At 38.6% G+C, this 21,084-nt stretch overlaps 1 protein-coding gene across 1 annotated transcript; it reads right to left on the bottom strand.

The window, feature by feature from the left end:
- Positions 1–1,878: 1,878 nt before the first annotated feature.
- LOC133653261 (zinc finger protein 217-like) lies at positions 1,879–20,733 on the bottom strand. Its single transcript, XM_062052342.1, has 5 exons — positions 20,425–20,733; positions 11,706–13,035; positions 9,199–9,306; positions 5,104–6,285; positions 1,879–2,489 (listed from the first exon to the last, which is right to left on the bottom strand). The coding sequence occupies exons 2-5, from the start codon at positions 13,003–13,005 to the stop codon at positions 2,374–2,376; spliced, it is 2,706 nt and encodes a 901-aa protein (XP_061908326.1). The 5' UTR covers positions 13,006–13,035; positions 20,425–20,733; the 3' UTR covers positions 1,879–2,373.
- Between the last annotated feature and the right edge of the window lie 351 nt (positions 20,734–21,084).

Below are 21,084 nucleotides of genomic sequence, written 5' to 3'. Positions count from 1 at the left end.
CTTTTTACTTTGTCATTGTCGCCCTCTCGTGGCCGATCTTGGTAATTACAACAAAGTAAATCACGTCGATCATTTCAATAATCACACACATTTCCCAGCCGCCCTGAATGTAACAATACTGTATAATTTATTATAAAATAATATATGAAATTCACATGTTCAAAAGCGTGACGTCACTAATCAAGAAGGCTCACTAGTGTACCAAAGTTTTATTTTGGTTAGTTCAGTCAAAACTATTTTTTGAATGAATTATTTCCAACAAAAAGAAGATATAAATACAAAGTGATCCTGTACTTGCTTTCATTTTTCCTCAGGCAACAATTTTGATTAACGTTTTACTTTGTCATTGTCGCCCTCCGGTGGCCGACCTACGTAATTACAACAAAGTAGATCACGTCGTTCATTTAATCAATCATCACACACATTTCCCAGCAGCCCTGAATGTAGCATTCGATTGAATATAACAATGTGATACTGTATAATTTAATATAAAATATGTACTCAACAAGTTCCAAAACGTGACGTCACTAATCAAGAAGGCACTCACTAGAGTACCAAAGTTATATTTTAATTATTTCAGTAAAAAGATTATTTTCTACGAATTATTTCCAACGAAAAGAAGATATAAATACAAAGTGATACTGTACTTGCTTTGTTTTTTCCTTAGGCAACAATTATGCATTTTTTTACTTTGTCAATGTCGCCCTCTTGTGGCCAATCTTCGTGATTACAACAACGTGGATCACATCGGTCATTTCAATAATCATCATACACATTTCCCAGCAGCCCTGAATGTAGCATTCACTTGAATATAACAATGTGATATTTTATGTAATTACAACAACGTAAATCACGTCGATCATTTCATTGATAATCATCACACACATTTCCCAGCACGCCTGAATGTAGCATTCACTTGAATATGACCATGTGATATTTTATATTAAATTATATAGTATGTACTTCAAAAGCGTGACGTCACTAATCAAGAAGGCGCTCACTAGTGTATCAAAGTTATATTTTAGTTATTTCAGTCAAAAGATGATTTTTTGTAATGAATGATTTCAAACAAAAAGATATAAATACAAAGTGATACTGTACTTTTAGATTTTTCCTGTCAATTTTGATTAACTTTTTACTTTGTCAGTGTCGCCCTCTGGTGGCCGATCTTGGTAATTACAACAAAGTAGATCACGTCGATCATTTGAATAATCATCACACATATTTCCCAGCCGCCCTAAATGTAACAATAATGTATAATTTATTATAAAATAATATATGAAATTCACATGTTCAAAAGCGTGACGTCACTAATCAAGAAAGGCTCACTAGTGCACCAAAGTTATATTTTGGTTAGTTCAGTCAAAACTATTTTTAAAATGAATTACTTCAAACAAAAAGAAGATATAAATACAAAGTGATACTGTACTTGCTTTCTCAGTCAACAATTTTGATTAGCTTTTTACTTTGCCTTTGTCGCCCTCTGGTGGCCGATCTTTGCAATTACAACAAAGTAGATCACGTCGATCATTTCATTAATCATCATCACACACATTTCCCAGCAGCCCTGAATGTAGCATTCGCTTGAATATAACAATGTGATACTGTATAATTTAATATAAAATACGTACTTCACATGTTCAAAAGCGTGACGTCACTAATCAAGAAGACGCTCACTAGTGTATCAAAGTTATATTTTAGTTATTTCAGTTTTTCTGAATGATTTCAAACAAAAAGAAGATATAAATACAAATACTGTACTTGCTTTGATTTTTCCTCAGTCAACAATTTTGATGAACTTTGTCAATGTCGCCCTCTTGTGGCCGACGTCCGTAATTACAACAAAGTAGATCACATCGATCATTTCAATAATCATCATCACACCTTTCTGCCTCTTTTTATTGAAACGAGTCTTAATACAAATCTCAAAACAATATTTTACATAAGTGAAACAAAGAAAAATAACTTAATCTCCAAGCTGGCACATCTTGTAAACAATCTTGAGTGATTTCATTCACAGTGTACAGTTGAAGTGGTGATTAATCACAGCTGGCATTTGTCGGTTCCTCACCATGAAAGATGGCGAGTGAAACTAAAGAAAGGCTTTGAGGAGTCTGAAAAGTGACTTCATGTAGCAGGAAGTAGCTGTACCAGTGGGAGGAAGTGGTCAGTGCTGGAGGACAGAAGCTCCACTTTCACACACGTTCATGTCCACACACACACAAAGTCCCACGGAAAGGCTCAAAAAGGGACTGAAGGCACAGGAACTTGTGTGGGGGGGGGGGGGGGGGGGAATGACACCTGAGCCCTTCCAAAATAAAGTAGCGGCGTGGAGAAAAGAAAGTTGACAGTTTGAGAAGAAAAAGGGAACTTCTAGGCTGTGTGGTCGGAGGTACCGTATTGTGGGTTGGGGGCGGAGCCTGGAGGCTCTCTTCTCTGCAGGTTAGGTGGAGTGGTGGTCATGTGATGGAAGAGAACACTCCTGCCCCCTGGTGGAAGACATCCACCGTGTTTAGTGACAGGCCGCCATACTGCGATATACTTTATACTGCAATATACTTCATACTGCAATATACTTAATACTTCACACTGCGATATACTTTATACTGCAATATACTTAATACTGCAATATACTTTATACTGCAATATACTTTATACTACAATATACTTTATACTGCAATATACGTAATACTTCATACTGCGATATACTTCATACTGCGATACCCCTCATAGTGCGATACCCCTCATATTGCGATATACTGTACCTCATACTGCGATATCCTGTACCTCATACTGCAATACCCCTCATACTGCAAAAACACTTAATACTGCGATACCCCTCATATTGCGATATACTGTACCTCATACTGGGATACCCCTCATACTGCGATATACTGTACCTCATACCGCAATACCCCTCATACTGTGATATACTGTACCTCATACTGCGATACCCCTCATACCGCAAAAACACTTAATACTGCGATACCCCTCATATTGCGATATACTGTACCTCATACTGCGATATACTGTACCTCATACCACGATACCCCTCATACCGCGATATACTGTACCTCATACTGCGATACCCCTCATACTGCAAAAACACTTAATACTGCGATACCCCTCATATTGCGATATACTGTACCTCATACTGCGATACCCCTCATACTGCAAAAACACTTAATACTGCGATACCCCTCATATTGCGATATACTGTACCTCATACTGCGATACCCCTCATACTGCGATATACTGTACCTCATACCGCGATACCCCTCATACCGCGATATACTTAATACTGCGATACACCCCACACTGCAATACACCTCATACTGTGATATACTGTACCTCATACTGCGATACCCCTCATACTGCGATATACTTAATACTGCGATATACTTAATACTGCGATACCCCTCATACAGCAATATACTTAATACTGCGATATACTTAATACTGCGATACCCCTCATACAGCAATATACTGAATACTGTGATATACTGTACCTCATACTGTGATACACCTCATACTGCAATATACTCAATACCGCGATATACTGTACCTCGTACTGCGATACTGTACCTCATACTGCGATACCCCTCATACTGCAAAAACACTTAATACTGCGATACCCCTCATATTGCGATATACTCAATACTGCGATACCCCTCATACTGCGATATACTGTACCTCATACCGCGATACCCCTCATACCGCGATACCCCTCATACCGCGATATACTTAATACTGCAATACACCTCACACTGCAATACACCTCATACTGTGATATACTGTACCTCATACTGCGATACCCCTCATACTGCGATATACTTAATACTGCGATACCCCTCATACTGCGATATACTTAATACTGCGATATACTTAATACTGCGATATACTTAATACTGCGATACCCCTCATACAGCAATATACTGAATACTGTGATATACTGTACCTCATACTGTGATACACCTCATACTGCAATATACTCAATACTGCGATACTCCTCATACTGCGATGTACTGTGATGTATACATTTTTTAAATTTTCCTGAGGGACCTCCCCTGAAGGAATCAAAGTACTATCTATCTATACCTCATACTGCGATATACTTAATACAGGGATATACCGCATACTGCGATACACCTTATATTGCAATATACTTAATACTGCGATACACCTCATACTGCGATACATCTCATACTGCGATATAATTACTTAGTAACTTGTTTTGTTGTCTACGAATTGTGCAACCGTATGTGCACAATACCTATGATTTATTTCTCATCTTACGGTTTTTCCTTGTGTTTTACTTTTGTAGGTGTATGTAGAAATGGCGACGCTGAAGTGGCAGCTGCTTGCATTGGCTCTGTGTGCTCGTTTAATCTCTTTTATGTCCTTTTTGTTCTTTGATGTTTCCTTCTTGTTTTCATGTGTTTATTTTTGTGGACTTTTTGTATCTGCACTGCAACCACATCATAAATAGCCTATTCTATCCTAATAATGTCATACACCTCAAACTAATATATATAGTGTGATATACCTCACACGGTCTTACACCAGTATCAATAGTCAATATATAGTGTGATATACCTCACACGGTCTTACACCAGTATCAATAGTCATATGATCAAAACTAGAGTGATCAGATCAACTTTATTTTCCTTAAAAAAAATTGTTTTTTTGTTCATGCTTACAAACTGAAGAGAAACATTCCCTGGACACAGGAGGACTTTGAGGGCAAAAACAAATGAATTTACATAATTTTATATTATTTTTTTGCTTTTGTTTAGTTATTGTGTACTATTGACTTTGTTTTTGCTCCAACATTGCTATGTAACGTACAAGAATAATGAACTACATTAAATATTGTGATTATATTGTTAAGCTGTCAGTAACAAATACATAAAAAAATTTACGGTTAATACATGTGATCGGTATTGGTATCAGCCGATCTCACTCATGGGTGATCGGTATTGGTATCGGCATCAGAAAAACCAGATAGGAACATCCCTACTTCAGAGGAGTGGGGTTTACTTCAACGTTTTGAGCAGGTTTACGACGCAAAGAGGGACTAACTCGTGTAGCCAAGCTACGTACCTGCTCTGGGGTTGGTCAGCACGCCATGGTTGGGGTTGCCCGGGACGGCGTGATAGAGCGACGCCAGGTTGTTGGGGGTGCAGGAGCGCAGGAGGTTCATCATGTTCCAGTCAGACTCCAAACGGCCTCCGATGCTGGCGACGGACGCACTCCCGATCGGACCCAAGACTTCTGCGGGTGAGGGGACTTTGACGCCCCTCCCTTGAAGAGGCCTCTCGCCAGCGTCCCTCGCAGGCTGAGCGGGCCTCAACTTCCTGCCGGGGGGCTCCCTGATCTTCGGGAGGCTCCCGAACTGGCTGGACAGGAAGAGGCGGGCGGCGTCAGACTGCCAAATGGCGCCGTCGCTCCTCCCGGGGAAACTCCTCTCGGCGGCCGCCACCATGTCCAAGGTGGGCGGGCGCTCTATGTGGTACTTGCCGGGGTGCGGCTCCACGCTCTGCCTCCAGGGTGCGTCGTGGGCTTGCTTCGGAGCGGGAGGCGCGTTGATCGGCGCGGGTCCTTTGGGTCGTGCGGGTTGAGGGGGCGGGGACTTGGTTCGGCGAGGGTGGCGCCTGTCGATCAAGGCGAGCGGGGAGACGTCTTTACCTTGGAGGGCAGGCGGGCACCCTGTGAGGCGTTTGTGTTTGCTGAAAAGCACCTTTCTGGAAACATCCGCCTTCTCTTTGTGAGTCAGCCTCTTGTGCATAGTCAGGACCTCCGGGTAGATGGTTTTATACGCGCACAACGGACACGCAGACGGACTTGAAGCCTTCCTGGCAGGGACGGAAAGAGACACTTTCAAGGAGAGATTTAACGGCGCCTCGCAGTCCTCGTCTTTAACGTCCTCCTCTTCCGCCTTCACATCAACGGGACACTTGATGGCCGCCTGCTTGAGAGCAGGATTAGCGATCGCCTTCTGAGGCTCCTCGTCCGTGTTGGGGGCCGCTTTCTCCACCTCGCTTTTGAGGCTTTCCCTTGGCGCTCCGTCAGCCAACAACTCGGGAAACCACAGTTGGGATCTTTTCACCGCCAGTGTCGCGTCGGCGAGTTTCGCATCGCCCGGGGGTGACGCGGAGGGCGCCGCCAGCTTGCTGGGGATCTCCATGTAGGGTTTGTCCTTGTGCCGACGCACCAGGTGGTACTTCAGGGACGTCCTCTGGGCGGCGGCGTAGTCACAGTAGCCGCACTTGTAGGGTTTCTCACCTGAGGATAAGGGTGAGGCCAAATGTCAGTGCCAGTTATGCAGAATATTCCATAAAGCAGTGGTCCCCAACCACCGGGCCGCGGCCCGGGACCGATTGGAAATAAAAAATTTAAAAAAACTTTAATTTATTTATTTTTTATTTATTAAATCAACATAAAAAACACATTACCGTAATTTCCGGTCTATAAGCCGCACCTGACTATAAGCCGCACCAGCTAAATTTAGGGGAAAATACAGATTGCTCCATATACAAGCCGCACCAGACTATAAGCCGCAGGGTTTTGATGTGTAATTAGCGTAGTATATAGGGGTTCCTGCTACCACGGAGGGGATTGTCGGGACAGAGATGACTGTTTGGGAACGCAAAGCGTCCCATTTATTAACAATAAATCTTTCAATCATTCAATCAAACTTTCACATCTTTGACATGGCGAACAGCATTCGTGCAGAGTACAAATAATACAATGGTGCAAAGTAATACAAAGTGCTCGCCTGTACGTTATCAAAATAACCAGCCTACCGGTATATGAAAAGTCAGTCTTTAATCATTGCGTCATCGTCTTCCTCCTGCGTACTAAAACCACCGAAATCCTCTTTGTTGGTGTCGGAGAAGAACAGGCCGTAAATAAGCCGCACCGTTGTATAAGCCGCAGGGACCAGAACGAGGGGAAAAAGTAGCGGCTTATAGTCCGGAAATTACGGTATATACATTATATATCAATATATATCAATACAGTCTGCAGGGATACAGTCCGTAAGCACACATGATTGTATTTCTTTATGAAAAATAAATAAATAATAATAACCCCCCCGGTCCGTGGGACTAATTTTCAAGCGTTGACCGGTCCGCAGCTACAAAAAGGTTGGGGACCACTGCCTTAAAGCACACGTGTGAAAATCAAGGCCTGCCACGTCATTTAATGAAAGCCTGGAAATAACATCAGTGTTTCCCACACATTCATTTATTTGTGGCGGCCCGCCACGAAAGAATTACGTCCGCCACAAATAAAATAAAAATTTAAAAAAATGTTTTTTTTTGTCCTGTCCAGTTTCTCAGGCAAATCATATAGTTGATGTAGATGCCCATATAGGCTGTTCATATTTACTTTACAAAAGAGAAGTGTAGGATACTTCTCTTGTTGCCTTATTTGTATTTGACCACTACTGTTTTCTGTTTATTTGTTACTGACTGTGGCAGGACACCTCTGCCTCTGTTTCACTTTATGTTGCTGGTAAATAATATGGTTGTAGTAGTAGGCTAAAGTTAAATTATTTAGTATGCACTAATTGAAGGGGCAGAGCTTTAAGAGACATTTTAGCTTTTATATTTTATAAGATATATTTTTTGTAAGAACCACAATTAATAAATATATTTCAGTGAATAACTTATTGTTCAAATCTGTATATAAATATGTACATAAAGTGTTGTAATTATATTGTAAAATGGATGGATGGACGTTTAAAACAAAATTGTTATTAATTAGCAAGTATACATTTTTTTTAGCCTTTTTAGAGAAAATCATATCATTGTAGTAAATTATGCAAATTACTCGATGATGTCATGGTGACCACGCCCATAGCCACGCCCCCACCGCCACAGGTATCTTGGCAGTTTATGGGAAACACTGAACATGCAACTTTATAATTTTGACAGGGGGAAAAAAATCCATGGACTCCATGCAATTTCACATCTTTCAAACTGCATCTAATGTTGCATCAAATATGTTATACGTTTTGAACACTTATTTTGTTAGAATAAAAATAAATACCTAAATATCAGCTTGACTCATGATTTCTAATTAAGGAACTTATCCATCAAATGATGGTTGAAAAAAACTGGTAACTCAGTCGCCAAAAATTTACAGTAAAAAAAAAAAAAAAAAAGTCCCATTTACAGTTATACACCCTAAAAACAACCGTAGATTTTACAGTAAAAACTTTGGTACTCTTTTTTTCCATTTCCATATATAAGCTGTAAAAACCATCGTAAAATATATATATATATATATATATATATATATATATATATATATATATATATATATATATATATATATATATATATTATAATAATAATAACAATAACTGGGATTTATATAGCGCTTTTCTAAATACCCAAAGTCGCTTTACATGTGGGGGAGGGGGGGGGGGGTGTTGGCAGGATAAAAACAACTTTATTGGGAAAGGAAACTAAGAAAAAAAAAAAATATATATATATATATATAAATAAAAATATATAAATAAATAAATATATATATACATACATACATGCATGTGCACTCACACACTCTCTTTTTAATTTACATTATGTTTATAAAGTCAGTAAATACGTCCCTGGATACATGAGAACTTAAATTATGACCAATGTATGATCCTGTAACTACTTGGTATCGGACCGATACCCAAATTTGTGGTATCATCCAAAACTAATGTAAAGTATCAAAGAAGAGAAGAATAAGTGATTATTACATTTTAACAGAAGTGTACATAGAACATGTTGAAACAAAAAATAAGCAGATATTAACAGTAAATGAACAAGTAGATTAATAATCAATTTTTACAGTTTGTCCTTTATAATGTAGACAAAATAATCGAATGATAAATGACACAATATGTTACTGCATACGTCAGCAGACTAATTAGAAGCCTTTGTTTGTTTACTTACTACTAAAAGACAAGTTGTCTAGTATGTTCACTATTTTATTTAAGGCTTAAATCACAATAATAAACGTGTTTAATGTACACTAAGATGTTTTGTTAAAATAAAGCCAATAACGCCATTTTTTGTGGGCCCCTTTATTTAGAAAAGTATTGAAATACATTTTGGTACCAGTACCAAAATATTGGTGAACAACAGAGTTGTGTAATCCAAAGCAGATTGTGTATTTGAGGTGTATGTAAATGTGGCGTACCTGTGTGAGTCCTCAGGTGCACTGTGAGGTAATACCTTGACCGGAAGGACTTGTTACAGTAGCTGCAGTGTTTCGAGCGCACTTTGGCTCGGTAGAAGCCGTCCTCACCTTGAACAAAAGAAACAAGATAGTCAAAGGGTCAAAGACTTTGCCTAAAATATTAAATTATACAAGGATCAAATTTAGCCTGTCTTGCATTTTTCAAGGGACAAGACTATAGAAAGTAAACCTAAAAATGCTTTAGAACAGAGGTGTCAAAGTGGTTTTCACTAAATGCCACATGGCAGTTATCTTTGGCCCCAGAGGGCCGCTTCTAACAGTGAATACTATTATTACACAATTTATTAATGCATTTTACTAGATTTTTTCAAAAATAAAATGTAAAAAAATATGGTAAATTGCAATAAATTCACCTCAAAATATAGTGTATTACTGTAAATGGAAAAACATTACAGCTGTTTTAATGGTAAAACAAATAAAAATAGGCAGCTCAGTTGCCAGAATTTTACTGTAAAATCTACATTTTTATTTTTACTGTAAATAAAAAAACTGCAATTTTATAGTACTTTTTTTTTTTTTTTTTTTTACCACAAATCAACTGTAGATTTTTCGGTGTATTACTGTAAATGCCAAAACGACACTACAGTTTATAACAGTAAAAAAAGTACACTTTTTTCCATTTATCAAAAAATGCGGTAAAAACCACAGTAAATTTCACAATTTTCCCATGAAATCTATTGCTACTTTTACATTGCACAATTTGATGGATAACTTGCTTTGAAATCATTATTATTAGTATTTATTTCTTGAATGTTTGAAAATATATTTTTGCATAATTACAAAATATTTAATTTAACAATTTGCGATTACATGGAGTACATGTTTTTTTTCCCTCCCAGAATAGAAAGAATACATTTAGTAAGAAAAGTTACAGTACTTTATTGTACTTTATTATTTCCAGGCTTTCGAGGGCCAAATAAAATGAAGAAATGGCTTTCACTTCACAGGTGTGCTTAAAGCTCATGGAGAGAATGCCAAAAGTGTGCAAAGCCATAATCAGAGCAAAGGGTGGCTATTTTGAAGACACTAGAACAGGGGTCACCAACCTTTTTGAAACCAAGAGCTACTTCTTGGGTACTGATTAATGCGAAGGGCTACCAGTTTGATACACACTTAAATAAATTGCCAGAAATAGCCAATTTTGCTCAATTTACCTTTAACTCTATGTTATTATTAATCATTAATGATATTTACACTTAATTGAACGGTTTAAAAGAGAAGAAAACACGAAACAAATGACAATTAAATTTTGAAACAGTTTATCTTCAATTTCGACTCTTTAAAATTCAACCGAAAAAAAGAAGAGAAAAACTTAAAAAAAGAATTTATGGAACATCATTAGTAATTTTTCCTGATTAAGATTAATTTTAGAATTTTGATGACATGTTTTAAATAGGTTAAAATCCAATCTACACTTTGTTAGAATATATCACAAATTGGACCAAGCTATACTTCTAACAAAGACAAATCATTATTTCTTCTAGATTTTCCAGAACAAAAATTTTAAAAGAAATTCAAAATACCTTGAAATAGGATTTAAATTTGATTCTACAGATTTTCTAGATTTGCCAGAATATTTTTTTTGAATTTTAATCATAATAAGTTTGAAGAAATATTTCACAAATATTCTTCGTCGAAAAAACAGAAGCTAAAATGAAGAATTAAATTAAAATGTATATATTATTCTTTACAATAAATAAATAAAATTACTTGAATATTGATTTAAATTGTCAGGAAAGAAGAGGAAGGAATTTAAAAGGTAAAAAGGTATATGTGTTTAAAAATCCTAAAATAATTTTTAAGGTTGTATTTTTTCTCTAAAATTGTCTTTCTGAAAGTTATGAGAAGCAAAGTAAAAAAAATAATGAATTTATTTAAACAAGTGAAGACCAAGTCTTTAAAATATTTTCTTGGATTTTCAAATTCTATTTGAGTTTTGTCTCTCTTAGAATTAAAAATGTCGGGCAAAGCGAGACCAGCTTGCTAGTAAAAAAATAAAATTAAAAAAATTGATGCAGCTCACTGGTAAGTGCTGCTATTTGAGCTATTTTTAGAACAGGCCGGCGGGCTACTCATCTGGTCCTTACGGGCTACCTGGTGCCCGCGGGCACCGCGTTGGTGACCCCTGCACTAGAATATAAATATGTTTTCAGTTATTTAACCTTTTTTGTTAAGTACATAACCCCACATGTGTTCATTCATAGTTTTGATGTGACAATCTACAATGTAAATAGTCATGAAAATAAATAAAACACATGGAATGAGAAGTAGGTGTGTCCAAACTTTTGGCCTGCACTGTGTACCCAAGCTTTTGTTGTTTTGGAGGATAGTGTATATGGGCTTCCACTCCAGTCCTGTAGGTGGTGCTACTGTGCAATTCAGCAATATATTTCTTTAAATGACGTATTTGTTGCACACAATAAAAAAAATGTTTTGTTTTGACTCACCTGCACCAAAGTGTTCGGCCACAACAGCCTCCTCGGCGCCGTCCTCTGTGCCGTCCTCCACGTGGTCCACCTTGGACAGAGTCCCCTCCGTGGACGAGTTGGGGCTGTCGCCCCCCGCCTCCCTCTTGTGCACCCTGGAGTGCAGCACCAGCTGGTGGTAGGTCTTGAAAGTCCGCCGACATTCCTCGCAAGTGGTGGGCCTCTCCGTGTCTTTGCGCTTTTGCATCAGGGACCTCCGCTGCAGCAGCCGCGGTGCCGGGCTTCCTGTGGCGGCGGGATGCTGAGACCTGAGCTCCCGGCCGGGAACCTCCCTGGCGGCTTTGTCCCCCTGGGCGTCGGGCCAGGCGGCGTTCATCTGCTCCTTGTCCGAGCTGCAGTCCTCGTTGTCCGTGCTGGCCTCCTGGCTCAGGTCTTTGGTGGTGACGGGGCCGACCGCCACCTTGCCCTTCGTGGCCAGCTGCCAGGCCTGGAAGGTGTTGTAGGGGTCCAGCTGCGGGATCCACTTGGACGTTCTTTCGGCTTCTCGCAAAGACTCTCCTGGGGGACACGGCTTGAGATTAAGACCCTGAAGAAATCTGTGTTGGCTGACAAATCCCATAGCTCCGCCTCCTGACTCTTCGTCTTTGTCTGTCTCCGACTCCCGATTGTGGATTTTACTATGTTCTACGAGGCTGTCGTGGTCCGGGAAGAAAAAACCACACACCATGCACATTTTATAGGCGGTGACCACGGGCTCCGACGCGGCCTCTTGGACCACGTCGTTGACCGTGACGGGGTTCTCCTGATCCTGCAGGGCCTTGCCCTTGGCTCCGGGCTTCCCGTGCATCTTCATGTGGTTCTTGAGGAACCAGGGCTCCCGGAAGCGCCGCCCGCACACGTTGCAGCAGTACGTGAAGTAGTCCTTGTGCTTCCTCAGGTGGTTCTCCAGCTCGCCGGCGTCCTGCCACACCTGGCCGCACACCACGCAGCTGTGCACCTCCTTTTTGTCCGGCGCCAAGCTGCCCGGCTTGGCCCGCGCCCTCTGGCCCGGGATCCTAAATTCCGCTTCGATCCGGAGCACGGCCGGCTCGGAGAAGGTGGTGGGATGCTGCGTCAGCACGTGGGGACCCACCTCGTCCTGGTGGGTGAAAGTCTGGTCGCAGAACATACAAGACGGCGGCTCGTGGGCCTTTGGGAGGTAGTTGGCGTGGGGCGTCATGCTGGAGCCGGGCCCCGGGACGTTGGCGCTGTTGCTGGTCCAACTGTCTTGGACCGGTCCGTCCGGACTCTCCACAAGCGACAGCGGGGAGTGAGTGGGCATGCTCGGACGGTCGTGACGATGAGTGAGAAACTGTGGGGGAAGAAAAAAACCACAAGACCGTCTCAGGAGCCTTTTCTTGCGGTCTGAAGCCACACAAAATGTTTCTTTAGCATCACGAAAAGAATCCAATGTAGTGAAACAGGAAATGAAGGTTTTTAGCAATCAAGTGCACACACAACTGATTTCCTTTAAGATGACACTGCTTTCGTAATACCACAGTCAAAGATCCTCTAAGTCAGTGTTTTTCAACCACACACTAGTGTGCCGTGAGATACAGTCTGGTGTGCCGTGGGAGATTATCTAATTTCACCTATTTGGGTTAAAAATATTTTTTGCTAACCAGTAATCATAGTCTGACTGCCCCTAAGAAAAGGCATTGCATCTTAGGGAAGGCGATGCAGAATGAGACTAAAACTGAACTGGCTACAAAGTAAACAAAAACAGAATGCTGGACTACAGCAAAAACTTACTGTGGAGCAAAGACGGCGTCCACAATGTACAGGGTTTCCCACACATTCATTTATTTGTGGCGGCCCGCCACGAAAGAATTACGTCCGCCACAAATAAAAAAATAAAAACATTTAAAAAAAACGTTTTTTCAATCAATCAATGTTTATTTATTTAGCCCTAAATCACAAGTGTCTCAAAGGGCTGTACAAGCCACAACGACATCCTCGGTACAGAGCCCACATACGGGCAAGGAAAACTCACCCCAGTGGGACGTCAATGTGAATGACTATGAGAAACCTTGGAGAGGACCGTATTTTTATTTTTTTTTTGTCCTCTCCAGCTTCTCAGGCAAATCATATAGTTGATGTAGATGCCCATATCGGCTGTTCAGATTTACTTTACAAAAGAGAAGTGTAGGATACTTCTCTTGTTGCCTTATTTGTATTTGACTTTATTAAATGTATTTATATTAGAAACACAACATGTGTATATAACAAAGGGTGCAAAGTCTGCAGGCAGTAGGAAACACATGGTTAAGTGTAGGGAGTAAAACTGATGGCAGTCTAAAGTTCAAGATTTTTGGAGCTCTTTGTTCAGTGGATCAGATGTTTGATGAAGCTCTGTGTCTATCTACCACCACTACTGCTTTCTGTTTATTTGTTACTGACTGTGGCAGAACACCTCTGCCTCTGTTTCACTTTATGTTGCTGGTAAATAATATGGTTGTAGTAGTAGGCTAAAGTTAAATTATTTAGTATGCACTAATTAAAGGGGCAGAGCTTTGAGACATTTTAGCTTTTATATTTTATAAGATATATTTTTTGTAAGAACCACAATTAATAAATATATTTCAGTGAATAACTTATTGTTCAAATCTGTATATAAATATGTACATAAAGTGTTGTATTATATTGTAAAATGGATGGATGGACGTTTAAAACAAAACTGTTATTAATTAGTAAGTGTACATTTTTTTAGCCTTTTTAGAGAAAATCAAATCATTGTAGTAAATTATGCAAATTACTCGATGATATCATGGTGACCACGCCCATAGCCACGCCCCCACCGCCACAGGTATCTTGGCAGTTTATGGGAAACACTGATGTACATCCGAACATGACATGACAATCAACAATGTCCCCACAAAGAAGGATAAAAACAGCTGAAATATTCTTGATTGCTAAAACAAAGTAGATGCGGGAAATATCGCTCATAAAGGAAGACATGAAACTGCTACAGGAAAGTACCCCCCAAAAAAGATGAAGCCACCAAAATAGGAGCGCAAGACAAGAACTAAACACTAGCGCTATATCGATGCATGCTTGGTTATGGTTTAAAGTCATATCCAACCATTGCGACGACGACTTTTTACCGTCAACTGAGTTTCGTTTTTTTAATGACTTCTGCTGGTGGTGGGGCTCCGCATTTTTTCAACGCAAAAAATGTGCCTTGGCTCAAAAAGGGTTGAAAAACAGTGCTCTAAGTGACAGGAGCACTGTCTGTTTTTGAGAACCTACTGCATAGATCCTCTATGTCAGTGTCTCTAACCCTAGGGTGGGGGCCCATTGTTGGGCCACCCAGATGGCCGCCAAACTATCCGTTTCTCAGGTGTGGTCTGGCATGAGTCGCAGCAATACTCAGTTGTAATACGCCTGTCCTCCACTTGTGGCAGTAATGACAACTTCAAACAGAAGAAGTCTCTTTCTTGAGCGCAAAAATTATGACTAAGGTAGTGAAGCTATATTTTCCATTTGCAATTATTGAAAGTTTATCTAAGAAACATTATTATTACAGGGCTCGAATTTAACCACGGCAACTGCGGCAAAAGCCGCGACCGCCCAGTCATTTGTCGTAAAGCCCTAAAAATGTACCAACATCCGCGGCAAAAACATGCCGTGACCGCCCTTGACATTTTACTTGTTAACGGGGGAGGGATGTAACAGTAAACGGTATAATGATAATTTGCGATAAAATTCCCGTCAAATACGTCAAATTTTTTAATTACCAAAACCCCGTCATTAATTAATGCATTATAGACAACACAAAGTCTGGTTTTCTTTCGCCTTATGGCGTGCGTTTAAGAGCGCACTGCTGTGTTTAGATGGAGACAGGTGTGGACAATATTGGAGACACTTGTCCCCATGCTAAAAGTATACAGAGTAGGAGAAAACTATTTGATGTTGCTTTCATTTTCTCAATACAGCGTTCATCAGCTGCTGTGACAGAGTTAATTAGGTGAGGAAACATGCAGCAGGTGATGTGTCGTGAACATTGTCACAACTTGTTTTTAAATTCTTTAGTTTGTTGACTGGGATGACCACTCCTTTTACTGCAAACTGTTATCAGTGTTCAAATAGCATCAGTACTAGCTCAAATGTTTTGTCTTCTCGTCGAACTGAACGAAGGCTGTGAAGATTGTGTATTCGATGTGAGAGGTGTCACTCTATTTTTGTTGGCCAAACTGTTGTACTGAACCAACATAAGAACAAATCTTGTTTATTAGACTTCATCTTCATTAGCCAAACTGCTTTGTTTTATTTTGATAAAAAGTAAACAAGGTTGTTTTAAAATTACTTGTGTTTTTTAATGTTAAAAAAGGTATTACTTCGAAAAAACATTCATGTGACACAGCATCTTGTTAATGTGTTATTGTGTATAGTTAATTCCTATATGACATATTTCTGCTCAAACTCTTAATGGATACATTGTTATGTACATAACTTAAATAAAGTTTGCATTAATAATAAATAAAAAATAGTTATATACATACATACATATAATTAAACTTAAATTAATACAGTTTACATTAGCAATAAATAAAAAAAATACAGTTACATACATACATACATACATACAGTACATACATACATATAAATGAATTAAATAAGTTTATTTCGGTCATATAATCAACCATCAACCATTTTGTGTGACCAGTTTAACAGTACAGATTAGACATATTTAATCATACACATAAATGTACATAAATTAATAAATAAAGTTTACATTAATAATAAATACAAAAAACAGTTGCATACATACATATATATAAAAACTACTAGAATATAAATATAAAAATATAAAATATTTAAAAAAAACTAGAATATAAAACATGTTTTCAATTATTTCACCTTTTTTTGTTAAGTACATAACTCCACGTGTGTTCATTCATAGTTTTGATGCCTTCAGTGACAATCTACAATTTAAATAGTCATGAAAATAAAGAAAACGCATTGAATGTCGAGGATGTTGTTGTGGCTCGTGCAGCCCTTTGAGACACTTGTGATTAAGGGCTATATAAATAAACTTTGATTGATTGATTGAATGAGAAGGTGTGTCCAAACGTTTGGCCTGTACTGTATATTGCAACACCCCTGTCATAAAGATACATATCACAATATTTAGTTTAGAATATATGTCCAGTGTGTATCTTGCCTTCTGCCCAAGCTGGGATAGGCTCCAGCTTCACCCCCCACAACCCTGAAAAGGACATGCAGTAAAAAAAGGTTGGATGGATAAATAATAGAACCATTTCAAAACAGGTTACAAAAGCTCTGGATTTAGCTGTATCATTTCTGGTATTATTATTTTGTCAAAACTATTAATTATGTACTTGCTTATTAATTTATTCATATCTACACTTATGTTAACAAGGAATAGACACGTTTTCTTATGTTGTTTGGATACTTTACGTACACATTTTTTGGGGTAAACTCGATCCAACATCAAGTAGTTAAACTTCAAATTTTCAAGATCATTAAATGATTCCAATTTTGTTCACAATTATAAAATCAAACAGGGGTGTAACAATATCTGAATGATTGCTTACTATATTGTCTTTGATTTAAATCCTTTGATTTCTGCCCTTGAAGCCCTCCTGTGTGCGGGGGCTTATTTCCCAAATTTGTAAACGATAACAAAAATGACAAAAGATTTAGTGATAATATAATATATAGACCTTGGTATGAACTTGGTATTGTTACTGTCAATATTTGTATCGATCTGCCCACCTCTGTTTACATTCAAGAGCTGTAGCTTAGCGGTTAGCCTGCCCTATTGTATCCTGCTACGGTGTGTAGTGTAGCATGTTTAGCCAATCCTCGTCCTCCTGTGGTACTTGTAAGAAAAAGGGTTTTATTTTCCGCCATGGATGCCAGGATTGCGGACTTATGGTGCTCCTTTTACCCGAGTTGTGAGCGTTCCAGTTACGCGGTCAAAAATCAAGATGGCCCACATCTATAGCAGCCTTGTTCGAATATAAACAACTTATGGAATAACTCACATCGAATAGGGCTGATTTAGTGCGACAAAAACTAATCAGAAGTGCTAATGCAGGAAATTATAGAAACGTAGATCATTGTTTATATCCAAAGCAGCCATCTTTGAAGCCAACTAGAACGCTCCGTCTTTCCGAGTGTTTTAGAACCTGTCACCAACTTGGGTCATCGCGATTTCACGACAAAAGCTCTATTGTCAACCAAATTGATATCATTGATAGTGTATATCACGGGTGTCAAACTCAAGGCCCGGGGACCAGATCTGGCCCACCAGTTCAATTTGCTGGGCAGAAATAATATGTCTTAATAAAGTACCTTATCCTTTCTTAGCAATTGTATTACAAAAATAAATGTACTGTGTCCAAGTACATATATTTACACTTTAATAATCTATAATAATCATCATACATTTCAAAACAACATGTTTTGTTCAAATAAAGATAAATACTTAAATATCTGCTTGACTTATGATTTCAATCCAACAAATTGTTCATGCCAACATTTTTAAAGTCACTTTTTTTTTTTTAACAGTAAAATACACTTTTGTACCATTATTCAATATAAAGTAATAATACACTATAAAAACACAACAACCGTAGATTTTACAGTATAAAAAACTAGCATGAATTTTCCGTTAAAAAAAAAATACTGGTACCGTTTTTCCATTACATTTATTTATTTATTTTATATGCTGTAAAAAAAACTGCAAATATTAGATTTTAACAGTACAATCTAAAGGTGTACAGCTCCACTAATGGACATTGGAGTGTTACTTTCAAAGGCAAAATTAAAGCATTGCTAGAAACATAATTTTATATGGGACTTTATTATATGTATAGTACATGTTCCAAAAAGAAAAAAGCATTAAACACCACCAGAATTAGAGATATTACAAGTCAAAGTGAGGAAGCTTAGTGTTACGCTCATGACTTAGTGTAACTAAACATTACCCTATAAGATGAAGGCAATTGCATTTTATTGATATTTGAAATGTATTCAATGTTTATAAATGAATATTTAAATATACTTTAAAATAAGATCATTAAATGAAATCTAGTTTGGTTACGCCATCATGAGCGCAACACAAGATTGTAAAAGTTTCAACTACAATTCTAAATAAGATTTCAAAAGCAAACTGAAATCAAATACACACAGCTTAAAGATTGATCAATACCTATTTAAATTTAGTAATACATAAATATGATGATTTATCAAAATATAAAAGAAATATACCTGAACAGAACGCTCATGATGGTTACACCAAAAAGTAACGCTATAAATCGCGTTTTTCCAAATTTTGGGGGCATTTTTATGCTATTTCCAAGCATCTCCTTTTCATTATCGTTGATTTTAAATGGTCAAACTAATGCATATTATATATGCATGCCCTAGTAAACAAAACAAAAAAGTCATTTATTTTGATTGTTACATTTTGAATTACATTTGTGCAGGTGGGTGCGAAAGTATGCATTACCAGAGCTGTACACAAAGATTTTGTTTTGTACAGCGTACATAAAAAAAGACAATCAAATACATAGACAACTATACACACGTTTTATATATACACATTTATATTCATACTGTATATTATTCACTGTTGAAAGCGGCCCTCTGAGGGCAACCATAACGGCGATGTGGCCCTCAATGAAAACGAGTTTGACGCCCCCTGGCGTATATCGTCTATATTGCGCAGTGGTACGCCAAATCTGTAAATATGTACTGTATACGGCGTGTCATTGTCGACGTCTTCTTGTCGATTGTAAATAATGTAAATAATTCAATGTATATACTCTGATTATCTTGTGTGATGACTGTATTATGATAATAGTATATATCTGTATCATGAATCAATTAAAGTGGACCCTGACTTAAACAAGTTGAAAAACGTATTCGGGTGTTACCATTTAGTGGTCAATTGTACGGAATATGTACTTCACTGTGCAACCTACTAATAAAAGTTTCAATCAATCAGTCTGTGCAGTGTGTGTAATGTTACAGTGGCCAAAAATATAAAATATACCTGTTATATAAAGCCTCTGCCATGTTTTTGATGAATACATGGGCCTACTATGCTACTGTTTTTTTTTGGGGGGGGGGTTCAATGTTTGAGAGCCAAGTTATTTTCCTGAGGTGGTGAAAACATTTGCGAATCACTAGTCTGGTGTATCTTTCATGATTGGAGCACCATATTTGTTGGCTACTTCCTGGGCAAACAACAATAAAGTGGCATGAAAGTCATCTATAAAGTGAAGTATTTTATTGAGTAATCCAGAGAACATGACAGTTAAACAAAAGCTAGAGGTTGGAGTACTAATACGTTTGCACTACTCGTGTAATAATACTATTAATACCACTAATAACTGCCCCTGTGATTATACTGCTGGTCAAATGTAGCTAGTTTGTTCAAAAATATCAGTATGTGACGTCACTAATTAAAGGCAAAACGTTGCGTTTATAAAAAACAGAAACTACTGTGCTCGTCCAGGTGTGCAGCAAGTGGTGTCAAAGTCTTTGTTGAAATCCAGGAAGCTGCTGGAAACAACCGTTGCAATGTTTTGTTCGGAGCAGTCCGAGCACCGCCGTTGCTTAACAAACGTCCTATTACGTCTCTATTATCACCGCAAATCAATCGTTTTGAGAGAGAAAAAAAAGCACATTCACACACACAGAAGTCAAACTTTTGAGGAGTACTCACTTCAAGGCGCCTCGGTGGTGCGTTCAGGGTCTAAACAACCACGACCTCACCGTCCACATTTTTTCTTTTTTTTTAAAGACAATACTTCCTTTTTTTGTTTGTTGGACGTGTCTGTGGTGTTGGCCTTAACGTTGACTTTGATGTCGTCCGTCCGCCATGTTAGTAGTAGAGCGAGGTCGGTTAGTTTAGTCGCTGTCCTGCCGGTGCAGCTGTTGAGTAAAGAAGAAGATGAGGCGCGTTCGCGACGACGACGACGACGACGCCGCCTCCCCCTTTCCGAGACCTCCCGTGCACGCGCGTAACTCCCTCCCCCTTGATTAAGGATGAAAGAAAATGCGAAATTTCGCTATTTTTGTGAGTTAAACGTCGGGGTGCTGAAGCGACGCCTTGTTTTTTTTTTGTTTCTGTTTTTTTTATTTTTGTTGTTGATATTAATAAACGCGTCGTTGCCACACGGTGACGTCACCATACTAATCAGCCGCACGTGTGTGCTCTTCATTGATTAACAGCCACTCAATTAAGAAGTCACACTTTGAAGCAATCATAATAAAAGCAACCTGTGTTTAAAGGTTACTTTCTTCTTCTTCTTCTTCTGGCGCCATGTGGAGGCGGGGGGAGGGGAGGACGACTACAACTTTTCACAGTTACATGAGGAGTTTT

The sequence above is a fragment of the Entelurus aequoreus genome, linkage group LG07 (genome assembly GCF_033978785.1).
Source record: "Entelurus aequoreus isolate RoL-2023_Sb linkage group LG07, RoL_Eaeq_v1.1, whole genome shotgun sequence".
Classification (NCBI taxonomy): domain Eukaryota; kingdom Metazoa; phylum Chordata; class Actinopteri; order Syngnathiformes; family Syngnathidae; genus Entelurus; species Entelurus aequoreus.
This window is presented reverse-complemented; position numbering and strand designations above follow the sequence as displayed.